The 17,227-nt window shown below is 44.1% G+C and overlaps 1 protein-coding gene across 20 annotated transcripts in view; it reads right to left on the bottom strand.

The window, feature by feature from the left end:
• Positions 1–17,227, bottom strand: part of PPFIA1 (PTPRF interacting protein alpha 1) — a 113,792-nt gene that overhangs the window by 24,282 nt on the left and 72,283 nt on the right. For 8 of the 20 annotated variants that reach the window (XM_063693296.1, XM_055356027.2, XM_055356015.2 and 5 more), the window contains 6 exons: positions 14,141–14,372; positions 8,142–8,293; positions 6,783–6,955; positions 6,340–6,433; positions 419–500; positions 111–311 (listed from right to left, as the gene is read on the bottom strand). In XM_063693296.1, the coding sequence (XP_063549366.1) occupies positions 111–311; positions 419–500; positions 6,340–6,433; positions 6,783–6,955; positions 8,142–8,293; positions 14,141–14,372 (934 nt within the window). Of the gene's footprint in view, positions 1–110; positions 312–418; positions 501–6,339; positions 6,434–6,782; positions 6,956–8,141; positions 8,294–11,542; positions 11,573–12,520; positions 12,638–14,140; positions 14,373–17,227 lie in introns of all 20 variants that reach the window. The other 12 variants (XM_055356013.2, XM_019036561.4, XM_019036564.4 and 9 more) reach the window with 3 other exon arrangements.

Below are 17,227 nucleotides of genomic sequence, written 5' to 3'. Positions count from 1 at the left end.
ACACTTCGTATGCTGTTAAGGAACTGGAGAAGCAATGTAAACAGGGCAGTAATACCTTCAGAGAGGCATTCCCTGTTTCTAAAGAATGCAGGGGTTGTCTCTGAACGTACCGTTCTAGATGTGGGCGGGGCGGACGGGCTGGTCAGCGACATGATCTCCTGGATGGCCAGCCTCAGCTTCAGCCTGTGCAGGGGGTTGCTGATGCCAATCTCACGCTGGATCTCTGTGTCGGACAGGGCCGACATGATGGCCCCACTTTTCACGTTTGCTCGGCAGGCAGCCACATACCAGGCTGGCATCCCAACCCAGAGCTGGAGGTGGAAAGCGGAAGGCAGCACAGTGAGGTACAGTCTACAAGGTAGAACAGTAAGTTCACATACTGTAACCCATGCAACTGCATGTTAAATGAAGGATGTACCTCTAGCCAGACCACAACCGTTGGCCCGTCCCACTGGGCAAAAGGTAAACCTTGTCTCCGGGCTTCCTCCAGCAATTCATGCCTATAAAGGAGAAGATATTGAAAATTAAAGAATCAGCCAGGCATGGTAGCTCACACCTGTAATCCCAGCTCTTTGGGAGGCCAAGGCAGGAGGACCACTTGAGCCCAGGAGTTCAAGACCAGCCTAGACAACACAGCGAGACCCCAACTCTACAAAAAATTTTAAAAATTTGCAAGGTGTAGTGGCACACCCCTGTAGTCCCAGCTACTCGGGAGACTGAGGCAGGAAGACTGCTTGAGGCCAGTAGTTCAAGAGCAGCCTGGGCAATATAACGAGATGCATCTCTACAAAAACTAAAAAAAAAAAAAAAAAATTAGCCAGGTATGGTGACGCATGCCTGTAGTCTCAGCTACTTGGGAGGCTGAGGTGGAAGGATTGCCTGAGCCCAGGAGGTCAAGGCTACAGTAAGCCATGACTGTGCCACTGCACTCCAGCCTAGGCAACAGAGTGAGACCCTATCTCTAAAAAAAAAAAAAAATTAAAACCAGCAAAAACAAAATCAAGGAACCACTATTATACACATACATAAAATTAGTTAACGAAGTGTTCTGAGCATTTGCAAAAGTCTAGCAGTATACAGTCTGCCCTCTGTATCTGCGGCTTCCACATCCACACATTCAACCAACTGCAGATCAAAAATATTCAGTGGGAAAAAACAAAAAAAACCAATACAGTACAACAGCTATTTACATAGCACTTACATTCCGTTGGGCATTGTAAAGAACCTAGAGATGATTTGAAGTCTACAGGAGATTATGCCTACGTGATACGGAAATACCATGCCATTTCATACAGGAGACTTAAGCTTCCATGGATTTTGGTATTCAGGAGGGGTCCTGGAACCAATCCCCCATAGACTCTGAGAGACGACTATACATTCTCATCATTTTCCTTTCATCTTCTACAGCTTTAACAGTATCAACACCATCCATTTCACACTAGTTCTGTGCATACTACAAAGAATGCCTGAGTGAGAAAATACTGAATGACTCCCTCTGACTCTCTACAGAATCCCCGTCTCCTTACAGAATCAGAGGTTAACATAATGCTCTCTAACATAGGTATTTGAGAAATAACACTATAAGCTTGGTGAATCTCATCTTATTTCTCAAGTGTTTACCTACAAGGCTTTCAAAGAGGCTAATTGTTTTAAAAAATAAAAAGTCTCAGAGAGAAGGTGTCATTGTAATGGAGAGGACACATACATTTGGTTTGCAAGTACAGATATCCCCAAGTCATTCAAACATCCCTAGGCTGCTTTTAGTCCATTTTTTCTATAATAATTTCATAAGACATATACCATAGAATCTCTTATTTTTAAAAATTTGATATTGGCTCTTCAATACATTTCAACAGCAGCAGACTTTTCTTAGGAGTATGAAGTGGTATCGCAAGATGCGAAATGAAGGGGTTGGGAGGAAGGGCGCGCTGCATGGCGCCAATCACCAGGTGGTGGCTGAAACCCTGCCTTCCGTTCCCTTGGGACAAATGCCACTCAAAGACAGCCAGCAGAGCTTCCTTCACACACCAGTGGGTCTAGGAAGTAGTACAGGTAATTCCTGCCACATCAATCCCAGAAAAAGCTCTGAACGCTAACAATCTGGTTAACTGCTAAGGCTTTGAGCGTCCGGGGCCTGGCCAAGGAGCAGGGAGGATCTGACTGCTGCCAAGTCAGGAGGGTTCCCAACTTACGCTCAGCCTTGGCACTCTGCCAGAGACTTCGTTTTTTAACATGTAATAGATACTCACTGTAAATAAAAATAATTGTCAAAAAATAATTCTTTACTTCTATTACTTGGAGACTGGTGTACACTGTCCTAGACTTCACCAGTACCCTCTTCCTGGCAATGATCACTAGCTTTTATAAAAAGTCTTTTCCAGAATGGAGATGCTTCTGGGTCCAGAGGCAACAGTGGAAACAGTGTTAAGACAGTGGAGGTAGACAGATGTGTCTAAGAGTCACAGGAAGTTAGGGAGAAGGCAGAGGAGACCCCATCTGGGTGGCAGGCCCAGGCCTCAGTGTGTGTCCTGGCTCCCCTCCCCTATCAGACCAGTCCATGATCTGTAAGACCAAACATGGGACCACGCCCCTGGGCTGGCACTCCAGGTGGGAACACCAGAGCCCCTGTTTTCTCTGGGGGGACTGTTCTAATCATGGGAAGAAGGCCCCTGTGTTGAGGGGATGCAGAGTCCAGAACTTGGAGATGGCTGAGGCCACTCCACCCTGGCCCTCTGGGCTGTTCATTTACATGAACAACTACGTTCCTCCTTTATTGCTTGATCTCAGACTTGGCTCTTTCACTTGCTACTGAGAATGCTATAATGCAAAAAGGTCATATAATTTGTGAATAATGTTGTACATTTTATAATTAAGACATAGCATAACGGTAAAGTTGTCTTTCATAATGAGAAGCTTGTGTGAGTTTTTGCTGATCAAACAGTATGTAAGGGATGGGAGGAAGTGCTTTCTCTCAACTATCCAAACTAAATATATTGCCTTACTTTCTTAAGACTGAAGCTTTTCAATTCTCTGGCACCCTGCATAGAGTGAACAAGACTTGCTTTCACAGGTACAGTTGCCACCTGGGTGACAGAGCAGGACCCTCTCCAAAACCCATAAAAAAACACCACCACCACAAGTACAGTTCTGTGACCCAGGCATAGCCCCTCCCATGCTCCATGGCCATGGCACACTGGCAGAGTCCTGAGGAAAGATGTAGGGTCGCCGTGATGAGAAATGGATGGAGTCAGCATTTCTCATGCAAAACTAAAAAGATCCTTGGGCCAGGTGTGGTGGCTCATGCCTGTAATCCCAACACTTTGAGAGGCAGAGGCGGGAAGATCACTTGAGGCCAGGAGTTCAAGACCAGCCTGGTCAACATAGTGAGACCTCTGTCTCTACTAAAAATAAAGGTCAAGGCTGCAGTGAGTGGTGAACGCGCCACTGCACTTCAGCCTGGGCAACGGTGCAAGGGCCTTCTTCTATTTTGCAAAGGCAAAAATAAAAAAATAAAAAGATCCTCTCAGGAAGCTCAGCATAGAGCCTGTGGCTGGTAATTGCCCACACTCAGCCCAGCAAATCTCCCAAGTCTGCTTACCCTGAGAAATCACTACGAAGACAAAAAGGAGAACATGAAAAGGGAACACTTTAAAAGCAAGGTTACTTCAAGAGATGGTGTTTCAATACGCTGGGGAATTCTAAAAGTGCTGTGGAAGCACTATGCACTATCAAAGCTGACGAATGGCTCTAGGACAGCCAGCCCCGACTTGCGGGTTCATTACTACATATCCCAGGCACCAAACGCACCCACCATGCTGTGTCTTACAAAACTTGAAATCAGCTTGCCACCAAACTCACCAGATTCCTTAAGTTCTCTGTAAGTGAAAGCATCTGGCTGCGTAAAATTTGCAGTTAAAACACACCTTTGAGTTAAATCAGGTTAATAAGAAGAAAATAATTCTGAGAAATATACATTCGTTCTTAAGAATGGCATAAATATTAAACTGTATTCACACAATACTTTTTCTGGAAAACGCAAACTTTTTTTCACATTTATATGTAGACATTTTAGGCCAGGCGTGGTGGCTCACGCCTGTAATCCCAACACTTTGGGAGGCGGAGGTGGACAGATCACTTCAGGTCAGGAATTCGAAACAAGCCTGGCCAACGTGGTGAAACCCCACCTCTACTAAAAATTCAAAAAAATTAGCTGGGCATGGTAGCACATGCTTGTAATTCCAGCTGCTGGGAGGCTGAGGCAGGAGAATCACTTGAACCCAGGAGGCGGAAGTTGCAGTGAGCCAGGATCGTGCCATTGCACTCCAGCCTGGGCGACAGAGTGAGGGACTTCGTCTCAATCAATCAATCAATAAATAAAGCACTTTTTCTAAAATCAGTTTTATCTCAGTTTAAGTGAAAGAAACGAAACTGCCCTCTATAGTCAGACAAATAATCTTTGTACTTGGAAATTTTCCCCACTAAGGAGCTGGTACATTTCAGAACTTCCACATGGATCCCAAGCACAACATAAAGGACAGAGAAGTTTTATTTCACTTCCTCATACTTACTAGAATAAAAACAGTAACATTAGCAAAATCTAAGGAATGAAATTTTCCTAGCATGTTTCCAGGAGGCAGAAAGTTTAGCTCTAACATTAAGTTTCACAGGGCCAAATGGCAATTACCCAAGTTATTTTAAAACATTCTTGGCTGGGCGCGGTGGCTCATGCCTGTAATCCCAGCACTTTGGGAGGCCGAGGTGGGTGGATCACGAGGTCAGGAGATCAAGACCATCCTGGCTAACATGGTGAAACCCCGTCTCTACTAAAAATACAAAAAATTAGCCAGGTGTGGTGGCGGGCGCCTGTAAGTCCCAGCTACTCGGGAAGCTGAGGCAGGAGAATGGTGTGAACCCAGGAGGCAGAGCTTGCAGTGAGCTGAGACTGCGCCACTGCATTCCAGCGTGGGTGACAGAGCGAGACTCCATCTCAAAAAAAAAAAAAAAAATTCTTACACAGTTCAAGCATAGCAATGTTCAAATCAGATTTTGCTGCTACGTGGTTTCTATAAATTTCCATTTACAGGGAACCAAAAAACTGAGTATTCCTATGGTACTGTTAACATAAGAGCATTTTACCTAAAATATAATCAATACAGCATTTATAAGGGCTTTAAAAAGAAAACTAAAATGAGATAGATTTCACAACAGAAAAAAATCAGCTGGCAACTCTAGGGGCTAAAGGCAAAGGGGCCTCTAGGGGAGAGGGTCCCCATAGGCTCTGGTGCATCTTTGGGCCCCAATTTCCAGATGAGCACTGGTTTCTCAGGGCACTTAAAAGCGGCCAGATGATTTTTTCCGCAGTCACAGTCATCACACAGCCCGTCAAGTTTCACCCCGTAAGCCTGGCATTACCATCTTCCACATTGCTCAAGCTCAGCCCTTATCCCATGGACTACACAAACTGCCTATTTTATTGCAGAACTGGGTTTAGTTTTGTTCTACATTTGTTGGCTCACTTGGGCACTGTCTCAGCCTATCTACTTCATCTACAGTCAGCCAACACGCAACTCACCCCGCATCCCAGAAGGCCCAGAGAGAGAAACCCGATTCCTCCACGTCCTCACCCCGGGGCATCACAATGCCTGTTCTCCTTTGTTCAAAGCCATCCCAAATATTAGAGCTTATTGTCAGAAGCAGACTTAGTTTAGAATTAAAACTGAATAAACGGGCTATAAAATCAGGAGTCTATTTGAGATAAAACTACCCGATCTACGGAAGAGAGAAAAATGCAGCATGGCGACTGTTTCGGACAGACCAGCAGTATGAAGAGCAAATCCTGAATGCTGGCAAGCAACAGTCGCTGCACTGGCCACAGCTACAACTTGTTTACGACTTGCTGGTACTGTTTAAAGAACTGTATGCACATTATCCCGTTTAATTCTCATAAAAGCCATACAAGGTATGTACTACTAGGATCCCCACTTTACAGATGAGAAAACTGAAGCACAGAGATGCTAGGCCACTTCCTCAACGTCACAAAGTGAACCTGGGCAGGCGCCAGGGCCGACTCCAGTGCTCAGGCAGCTGAGTCCAACTCTCACCCACCCTATCTCTTGGTTGGACAGCTTTCCAAGATGATAGGGATACCAGTGTGAGTTTCTTCGAAATTTCACAAACGCTAAATCTTCCAGAAAGTACGGCTTAATTAAGGCTGTAGGTAAAGCTTTCAGAATATAATGTATATATACATAGCTAGCTATTATAATTAACAAACACTAGTTAGAGCTTAGGCACAACTGAAAACCATTCAATGAGATGAAGAAATAATACAAAGCTTACTTTTTTTGAAGTTTACGATTTTTTTCAGCCTGTCCCCCCAATTTGCTAAGTCCCAAGGCATCCTGAGATGAGTTATCCGTCTCGGAAACACCAGCTGTGAGGAAGCAGAACAGCCCAGAAATAAAAATCAGCATGACAAAGCTCTATGTTTTCATAAATAGGCAGATGAATATTTGCAGGTTCAGATTTAAATCATTTCTTAAGGCTAAGTTTCTGACTAGACAACCAAATGCGCAAGACAGAAATGCTCAAGACAGGAAATGTGTTGTACCTGAGTGGCAAGTGAGCATAAACTGCTGCTCTCTAGCTCCCATGCCTTCACAGCTGCTGCTCCCTGGAGAGCACATGGCTCCTGGAGCACTGCGTGGGAACTGCTGGCACCGAAGGCAGTGCCTTCCTCCCCGATCCCTGGCTGCTGAGAAGGGTGCGGAAAACCAACCAACCTTGTCCTAATGCTTCTTTGCCAGTTTGTCCAGGTCGGCCCTTTTCTTTCTTGCCAAACAAGCGGCCAATGGAGGACTTAATGCCTTTCTTCTTTGGGGCTTTGTGGAGCGAGTCCTGGCTACTGTTGCTACTGCTGGGGTTGCTCACGGGACCATCCTGGGAGCCTGTGGAGCTTCGAGGAAAGAAAACGGATCTTTACCATGTGCCCTTGTAGGATACTTCACATATTAACAGTCGCAAACTTCCCTACAAGCACTTCCAGTCTCTTTCACACACATCTTCCTCACCAAGTGCATCATGCATGATAAAGGCAGACTCCCAGCGAGGCCAGCGCGGAGACCCATTCTGGGCAGCTGAGACTCTCTCTGACATGGAGCTCCCCTCCCCTTCAGGGGAGGCCCTGACTCCGCGCCATCAGGTGCCAAAGCCCAATGGTCTGCCTGCTTCCCCTCCAGCAGCTCCCACAACCGCCCTGAGCATTACTCTCCTCAGCTGAGAACCGTGGCAATGTTAACTGCCTGAGGGGTTACTGCAAAAATTAATATACATGCCTCCCCTGCATATTGCCTGGCACAGAACCGAAATCCAATGGAATTTAAAAAAAGAGGGGCCAGGCGCGGTGGCTCACGCGGTGGCTCCCAGCATTTTGGGAGGCCGAGGCGGGCGGATTATGAGCTCAGGAGTTCGAGACCAGCCTGGCCAGCATGGTGAAACCCCATCTTTACTAAAAATACAAAAATTAGCCGGGCATGGTGGTGTGCGCCTGTAGTTCCAGCTACTCGGGAGGCGAAGGTTGTGGTGAGCCAAGATCATGCCACTGCACTCCAGCCTGGGCAACAGAGCAAGACTCTGTCTCAAAAAGAAAAAAAAAGATAGCATAGATAGCATACTAGTAACAAAACAGCTGATTGGTTTCCTGAGAGGGGACACTCACTAAATTGGTAAGTACAACTTGGAACTCTCCACAGCTTACAAAAGGCGCAAGAAAGGCACGGCTTGTCCTAGAGAGCGGTTCCAATACCAAGCCTGTCATCTGCTTGCCAAACTCTCCATCAAGAATAGAAAGTAGTCAATTTATAGACTCTGAAGACATGAAGTTTTTCCAAAACTTGCTGATATCATTTAACTCCTTTCTTTCCAAACTAAGCTTGCCCAAACAGATATGCATCTTCTGCTGGATTTCACTATAGCCCAGAGCAGTGTTAAGCATTCTAAGTGTAACATGTAAATACACTCAACTGAATTAATGGGTAATTCTAGAAAATCACTGTTTTACTCAAGGAAAGATTTGTCGATTTCTCAACACTGGAAATGAAAAGACAAGTGCGCTTTGCATGGGGCTGCTGCAGGCTCCTTACTTCCTTATGTCCCTGATGTCCTCGTGGCTGACGGTGTGCAGCGCCCCTTTGTGCAGCCGGTCTAACCGAAGGGCTCTTGGGGAGGAAGGCGGGGAGGTTTCACACTTTATGGTTGTCTTGTCATCTCGTACCTCTTCTCTGGAAGGTGGCAACTGAGGGGTGAGAGAAGCGCAAAGTTAGTTAACAGCAGACTGTGAAAAACTCGGGCCTTAAATTATAGCCATAAACTTCTTTGAAAATAGATTTGCTGTGCTTTCTGCCAGCACAGAAAGTCTTGTTTCAGTCTGGCACCATTCTGAAGGGCCACGCAGCACAGCACCACAGAGTCGTCAGACTCCTGGTCTGCCTCCCCACGAGCGTGCGCTGGGGCCCAACAGGACACAGGGATGCCCCTCATCCTCAGCGTCCTCCATGCAGCCCAAGGTTCTGCCCTCCCCGGAATCCTAGGCACATCATGAGGACAGTCTCTGAAGGGGCAGCAGAGATCTGAACAACACCGATAAACCACATCGTTACAAATGTGAGACAGCATTAACCTGCACTAATGAAGAGCCAGCAACAAATACGTTTATCTCCTGATGTCCTTCAAAACAAACACTAGAGAGGGCAGAAACCACTTGGGCAAAATTGTCAAATACCTTTTTTGTCTGAACGGGGTAAAAATAAACAAGGAACAGCCCATGACCCCCATACACATGTGTATGGCTCATATTTCTCAATAATGTTTGGATGGACACTATAAATTCAAGCACTTTTATGCAGTTTAAACATTTTTGTTCAATATGGCTTAAAAGAAAATACTTCTAGGCTTATCATTACAAGATGATCTTTGTCAAGACTCCCAGGGTTTTTTTGTTTTTGCAGCGGAACGTGAATACGCCCACGTGCTGAGGGAGCAGGATGGTGGTTAACAACAGTGAACAGACTCACCCCTGCAGGGTCCAGGCAGATCCTGCTTATACATTTGTGTTTTCTGGTTTTGAGTGGGACTGGATTTCATAAAACATGTTCAGCAAGCATTACTATAAACAGCAAGACTTGAACAGTGAACTTTATTTTATTAAAAATAAATTTTAAGAGCCAGGTTCTTGCTGCAATTTCAGGCTGGACTGCAGTGGCTATTTGCAGGTGTGATCATGGTGCGGTGCAGCCTCAAACTCCTGTGCTCAACTGATTCTTCTGCCTCGGCCTCCAAAGTAGGTGGGACTACAAGCACGTACCACTGGGCTCAGTTTGAATTTCTGCTTCTTAAATGGGATTGTGTAAAGTGTATCAATCCTACTGTAGCCCCACTGTGGCTCAGGGAGGACCAAGTGCATTCAATGCAAAATGGAGGTGTGCTCATTTAGGACAGAATCTCAACTAACAGTTAAAATGCAAATGAATCCTGCATCCTTTCCTAATTTCCAGTTGCAATCACAAAACAATGAAAGGCTTTCAAAGCTAGAAATTATCAATATGAAGTTTAAGTTTCAAAATTCAAGTTAAAACAATCATCTGTTTTAAAAAAACAAAACCAAAAACAGGGTACAGAGAAAGCTGACATGCAGCCAGCTATAAGCTGTTAACAGGGTCTGGGGAAAGCCCCGTGAGCCTGGCCAGCGCTGCCCTCCTCATCCCTCCACACGCCGCCCTCCGACACCTCCACACGCCGCCCCCTCCCACCCCTCCACACGCCGCCCTCCGCACCCCTCCACACGCCGCCCTCCGCACCCCTCCACACGCTGTAGTGCTGTCACGTGCCAGACTTCTGCCTCCATCCCAGCTCAGGCCTACTAGAAAGCAGGGAAGTCCTCTTGGTCTACACCAACACCACTGACACAGAGGAGGAAGGCGACAGTCTCTTGTAGACAAGGCCTGGCACTCTGCACGCACCCCTGGTTTAACCTCACAACCACCCGAGGCCTAGGCTCCTCAAAGACACCAAGTAGCATGCTGAAGTTACCAGTGACCAACAGGGCCAGGTTATCATGCCTAAGTGTCAATCAACATGCTACTTCCTTCACTGAGAAAATCTTGCTATCAAAAAATAAAGAAAAAACAATCCAACAGAAGTCAGCTGAACTGAATCTTGTTGCTGCTGGTGTAAGCTCCTTATCTCACCACAGACGGCCACAGGTCCAATGCCACTTTAAGTGGCACTGTTCTATCATTATCTTCACTTCTCAGGAGAGTAAACCAAGGTACAAACAGACCCCAGGTCACAAACTCATCAGTGACTGAACTAGGATCTGAACCCAAGCAGTTTCACTAAAATCACTCAACAGAGCAGCTCACAGACAGCTGCTGACCAGGTCCCACACTTTTGTCAGAGGACAGCTGCCTTTAGGTATCTCTGAAGAGCTGTCCAGTCACTGCACCATCAGGCGGGTTTCAAACAGGGGCACAGAATACAGACCAGAGCATGAAAGTTATGAGGGAGAGATTTGGGGTCAACATAAAGAACAGCTGCTGAGCAGATCTCCTCCTAATGTGCTCTACTTCCTTCGAGAACAGGAAGGCCCAATCCACAGTTATCTCTAAAGAGAAGTGGCCTTGGGCCTCCTTCTGTAGGAACGCTGCCAGGGAGGTCAGAGTATCTGAGACAAGTAAGACTAGATGGTGAAGTGGTCAACTGTCAGGTTTTGAAATCAGACAAATCTGAACTCAAATCTGCACTGTGCACTGTGGGGCCTCTCTAAGCTTTAGTTTCCACATCTGTAAAATGGGGATAACAACAGTAACCTCACAGGGATGTGTATGGGGATTAAATACGGGTTGAGCATCCCAAACCCAAAAATCTGATATTCAAAATGCTCCAAAATCTATAATTTGAGTGCTGACATGATGCTTGAAGGAAATGGTCAATGGAGCATTTCAGATTTTGGATTTTCAGATTTGAGAGGCTGAACTAGTAAGTGTAATGCAAATATTTCAAAATTTAAACAATTCTGAAATCTGAAATACTTCTGGCCCTAAGCATCTCAGATCAGGGACACTCAGCCTATACCAGACTGGGAAAGCACTCAGCACAGTGCCTGGCATACAGCAAGAGCCCAGTGCTAGCTGTGATTATTATGAAAATGGGTCCCCCCGCATCTACATTCTATAGCTTTGCACTAGTAATTTCTTATTTTTAAAACTACTACGTCTATGAATAAGCATGTAATGATCAGAAGGCTGAAAAGGTGAGAGAATGGCAAGCTGTTACATTTGTCCCAGTGTTCTGTGAAAACCGCTAATGACCAATTTCCAATAGAACAATTGTCAGTAAGGTGCTAGGTCACTTTAAACACTTCCATTAAAACGCCAACCATTCATTATTATACAACTACATAATGCTACATTTATGGAAAATATGATAGGTACTCTTCAATACATTATGGAGATACAAAGACATGTTAAATTACTAAACAATTTACCTTTCTACGATGTTTCCTTAAATCACTAGGCTGATAGATGCATGCAAAGAAATGAAGAGAAACCAGATTTACTATATACACTTTGAAGTTAAAAATTCAAGGATCAGTATAAGCAAATATATTAAAATAGAAATGACAGGAGACAGGATTTAGAGAAAATGTAACTGGATACAGAACCATTTTTTCACCAAAAAATTTAAATATAAATTATTAAAAGGTTTATTAGAGAAACACTATAAATTATTACTTAGATAAAATTCTATTTCATGTGTTTTATTAAAATATGGCATTCTATATAATAAAAGGCCCTAACAATCATCTATTCTAAGCCAAACCTCTCTATAACTTAGTTTTCTTTAATAAAATCCATGTTATAATTAAAAATATTCCAACAGATGAGGAAGTTACTGCAATACCAATTATAAAACTGAACAAACCTACTTTTAGTTAATCACCTGTTGGACATTAATGTAAAATCCTTACCTAGAATTTGATTTACCACTTTTCAAAAATAAATTTATTGCTTAAAGCAAGGTATCCTGTGAAAATATATAAGAACAAAAGCTAGCATAATATTAGGTAGAATCTTTACATCCATCCTATGATTCACATAAGATATTTTAATTTAAAAATAACCTATTAGAGATAGTTGATGAGACTCAACAGGCTGATGAGATTTACAGTCTTGAACACAATCATCAGAACCAGAAAGCATACTGTTTGTGTAAACAGCTTCCATTAATTCTACACTTAGTTATGTAGGAAACACTTATGAATTACACAAATCCTACATAATTTGAGTAAAAAAACTCTTAAACACCTATGTCTTGCCTGTATCCATACTTACTATATAGTAATACACTAATTTAAATTACCATTGAGAAAAAGATACTTTTAACTGAGAAAAAAACAACCCATTAATAAAGTCATCACAGCACAAACTCACACATGATCGAACACACACAGTTGCGTGGTTACCTGAGCATGCTGTGAAGAATCGCTATAGCATGGGGTGGAACTGGGAGGGGAGGTGGATGAGTAAACTACTGACTGATGGGGACCTGAGGTCTGGATTAAAAATGAATCTGGAGATGGCTAAAATAATAAAACAAAAGGATGACAGGAAATCAAAACCAATGACGGAAGCATAGAGACTGTCAGCCAGCATACAGAATTACAAAACCAGAAAAAATATATATACATACACAACTGTTTTTACGAATTCTTTGGACAGAAATAAGCACAAATCCACAAATAAAACAGTCAAAGAGTTTAAAATATTACCTAATTAGTAGATGATGTAAATTATAAAAACAGTATTTCAAAACACTGCAAAATAGACTAGTTACCACCTCATATGCCACTAAAATGATTCACCGTCGATTTAATTGCATGCTGGCTAACAACACAACTAAAAACGAAAATAGATGGTAACGGGAAAAAATATGATAGAAGCACAGTTAAAAAGCAAATGGTGTAAATATGAAATATTTCATTGACAACACACTGACAAATTCAAAATATACAAGATAGTTTGGGTTTTTTTTTAGATAAAGATGGGATTCTCACTATGTTGCCCAGGCTGGTCTCTTAACTCCTAGCTCAAGCAATCCTCCCACCTTGGCCTCCCCAAAGTGCTGGGATTACAGGCGTGAAATACCATGCCAGGCCCAAAGGAAAGTTTTAAACATTCCTCAGATCTGCACACTTTGCAAACACCAAACACCAGAATGTTATTGCATTTCCAGGTGAGAGGTGACCCTAAGCTGTGAAGGGAAGAAGCCCATCTGCTTCCTTAGGGAGCCACGAAGCAGCTGGCTTGTTCACGGCTTCAAATGCAGAACCCATTTCATGTTTTTCTTTTCTTTTTTTTTTTTTTTTTGGTAGTAGATGCCCAGGAAGCTGGTTGGGCACTCCGAAAGGAAAGAAATGCACTGACTCCCTTTGTGCATTTTCCCATATGCTCTGATGTCTGCCTTTATTTACTTTTGCTAAGTGGTTTTTCCTATAAAACAGAAAATATTTCCCCTTCTGGCTGCTGTACTTTGCACAGATGTCATGCCTAATGTCACACAAACAAATGGTGGCATGCTAGCCTGGTCATCCAAATATTAAAATTTTTTTAAAATATTTTTTGGGATTTGTTTTGAGACAGGATCTCACTCTGCTGCCCAGGCTGGAGGGCAGTGATGCAATCATGGCTCACTGTAGCCTCGACCTCCTGGGCTCAGGTGATCCTCCCACCTCAGCCTCCAGAGTAGCTGGGACTACAGGCACACACCACCAGGCCCAGCTACTTTTTGTAAAGATGGGGTTTTGCCATGTTGCCCAGCTGGTTTTGACCTCCTGGGCTCAAGTGATCTGCCCACCTCAGTCTCCCAAAGTGTGAGGAATCACAGGCATGAGCCACCATGCCCGGCCCCAAATATTAAAATTAGTTTGTCATAACTGAACGATTAAATAGTAACTAGTTTTTATAATCTTGAACCTCTCAGAATAATGAATGTACTTGATTTTCTTGTGGGTAGATTTGTAGTGTCCAAGATTTCATACAGGTATGCTGAGGGCAGCCACAGCAGGGAAAGGGCGGATACGTACAAGGGTCATGACGCCCAGTCTGTCCACTTCCCGAGCTGGGCTGTGAGGGATCCTTCGTGGGGTGGAGCGCCCACTGCCCGGAGGGGAGGAGCTAGCAAGCGAGGAAGCAGGGTAGGGGGGAATGGAGCTCATTGATCTAAAACGACCAAGATTGTCTAGACTTCCACTGCCAACTCGACTTTCAATCTCCTCTGCCCGCTGCTCTGTATTTTCTTTTTCTTCCTGAATCAACCTAAAATAAAACAAAAGCAGTCAGTCCTCCTGTTTCGGCAAACAGATTAATGTGTTTGCATGAGAAAAACCATGCTTATACTCTGTATTACTATGAGTAAACTCCAGTAATAAGCTGCTCAAACAATGAACACTTCAGCAAAAATGTTCTACTCTTTTTAAATTTTTATTTATTTATTTTTCTTTTGAGATGGAGTCTCGCTCTGTTGCCCAGGCTAGAGTGCAGTGGCGTGATCTCGGCTCACTGCAACCTCTGCCTCCTGGGTTCAAATAATTCTCCTGCCTCAGCCTCCCGAGTAGCTGGGATTACAGGCGCGTGCCACCATGCCCGGCTAATTTTTCGTATTTTTAGTAGACACGGGGTTTCACCACGTTGGCCAGGCTGGTCTCGAACTTCCAACCTCGTGATCCGCCCGCCTCAGCCTCCCAAAGTAGTGGGATTACAGGCGTGAGCCACAGCTCCTGGCCAAATTTTTAATTTTTTCAGACAGGGTCTCACACTGTCATCCCGGCTGGAGTGCAGTAGCATGATCACAGCTCACTGCAGCCTCGAACTCCTGGACTCAAGGGATCCTCCCGCCGCCTCAGCCTCCCAAGGAGCTGGGGCAACAGGTATGCACTACCACGCCTGGCTCATCTTTTAAAATTTTTTTTGTAGAGACAAGGTCTTCCTATGTTGCCAAGGCTGGTCTCAAACTCCTGACTTCAAGACATCCTCCAACCTCAGCCTCCTCCCAAAGTGGTGGGATTACTGGCATGAGCCACCACACTGGCCTCAATCTTTTTTAATATACTACATCTTACAACAACAAAAAGTAAACCTTCCATTGAGTCTTGTTGGTTCTGGATATCATTCACATTTGATTTTACTTATTTACACAAAAATTCTGGAGAAGGCTGGATGGCAATTTTTCCTATGGTTGCAATTAATAATTTCCTTACTAAGTAATATTTTAAAATTTTATGACCCTTATCTCCCCTATTCTTAGAGCAAAGCTGAAGAAATCTACAGATTTCTTCAACTGGAAATCAGGAACTCTAATATAAAGAACAGATGCACAAAACAATTAGGAGTTTCCCAACACTTAAATGTTTAGACTAAACGAAAATATTGAGTTGGTTCTTTTTTTTAGTTTAAATTTGAACCAGAGTGTTATCTGATGGGATTCTCTACCATCCTCATCTAAATTTCTGGATTCATGCCAACCATGCTACATTAATTTGGAATTTGAGATTAACGCTCCTCTCTCCTAGAGTGTCATAGATCACTAGACAGCAGTTTTAATATTTGACTGTGCCAATAATAATTATTCTAGTATTAAAATATAGAAACCTTGCAATAACCCTTCCAATTAAAGTTCTACTTACATTTCTAAGAAAAGTGCTTTTTGATCGTTATTAATAGAAGAAAATCCACAAGTCAGTGGACAGAACACTTATATCAGGTCAACTTTCTGCATAAAGAGGAAACACTTTTATCTAGCAACACATCATAAGAAATAAAAACAAAAGGTATATAATCCTTTCCCAGCTCCCGTAATGATGAGGAAAGACGATCTTTCTGAACGCTTCATCACACTAATTATTTTGCACCTCCTCCTTCAAAGGGCCCCCATGCCTGGCAACAGATGCTGCAGGGGTCTCTTCGCCAGTTTTCAAGGTGGCACATGAAATGGGAGTTATAAAGTCAAAAACACAGGCAGCACACCAACTTCTTACTTCAGAATGTACAGCCCTATTTTTTTCTTTTTAATAAAAAAAAAAAGCTGGAGTAACACAGCTCTTGTTGATGTTTCTCTTAACCTTCTCGTCTTTACCTCCTGTTCTCTCTGACCAGGACTGGCACCTCCACCCACGTAAACTTCACAAGTAAGTCGTGGCAGCACCCCACCCAGACCTGCTGCAGGACTCCATACACACACCTGCTCCTCACTTGGATTCAGGCTGGCCAAGCGGCACGTCAGGCCAGGGCCCGAGGGTAGATCCCAGGCACCCCCTGGTCACACTGCTGTGTCCCTAGGCCAAGCCAGCATGGGCAGGGTTTACCGGTCTCTTCGTAAATATAAAAGCAATTCTTGGATTCCATTCTACAGTTGGCCCGTTTTGTAAGTTCTGCATTATAACTGCTAAAGTTGCTAAAGAAAAACCCTTTAAAATACTGACGAGACAAGAAAGATTCAAACCTGCACTCTGAGCACTCACGGTCCATGTTAACTTCACACAGGGAAAGGCACACTGGAGTGGAGCCATGCACTCCTGAAGAGCTCCAGTGTTGTGTGCCAGGCCACTGTGTGACGGGACCTGAACATGTGAGGCTCTGATGTACGCACACTCATCACAGTGCCTGGCCTAATTTTTATATTTTTTGAGACAGATCTCACTCTGTCATCCTGGCTGGAGGGTAGCAGCATGATCACAGCTCACTGCAGCCTCAAACTCCTGGGCTCAAGGGATCCTCCCGCCTCAGCCTCCCAAGTAGCTGGTGTGACAGGTATGCACTACCATACCTGGCTCATTTTTTTAAATTTTTTTGTAGAGATGAGGTCTTCCTATGTTGCCAAGGCTGGTCTGAACACAGCCCTGGCTCAATTCCTAATCTCCTCTAAGCCAGTGTCTTCCTCATCTCAACAAACAGACTCCATCCTTCGGCTGTTCAGCCCAAATCCTTGGAGTCATCTCTGACTCCTGTCTTTCCTTCTCACCCTGGATCCAATCCCTCAGCAAATCTTGTTGGCACTCCATAACAATACACTGAACACGCTCCATGTGCTCCTTCTCCTTCCTCCTTCACGCCCCTGCTCAGAAGTCACCCTCACTATACTGACTCCCTGGCCTCCCTTCTTAAAATTCTTATTT

Source organism: Gorilla gorilla, chromosome 9 (assembly GCF_029281585.2).
Source record: "Gorilla gorilla gorilla isolate KB3781 chromosome 9, NHGRI_mGorGor1-v2.1_pri, whole genome shotgun sequence".
NCBI classification, from domain to species: Eukaryota; Metazoa; Chordata; class Mammalia; order Primates; family Hominidae; genus Gorilla; species Gorilla gorilla.
Note: the sequence above shows the minus strand (reverse complement) of the source record. Positions and strands in the feature narration are given on the sequence as shown.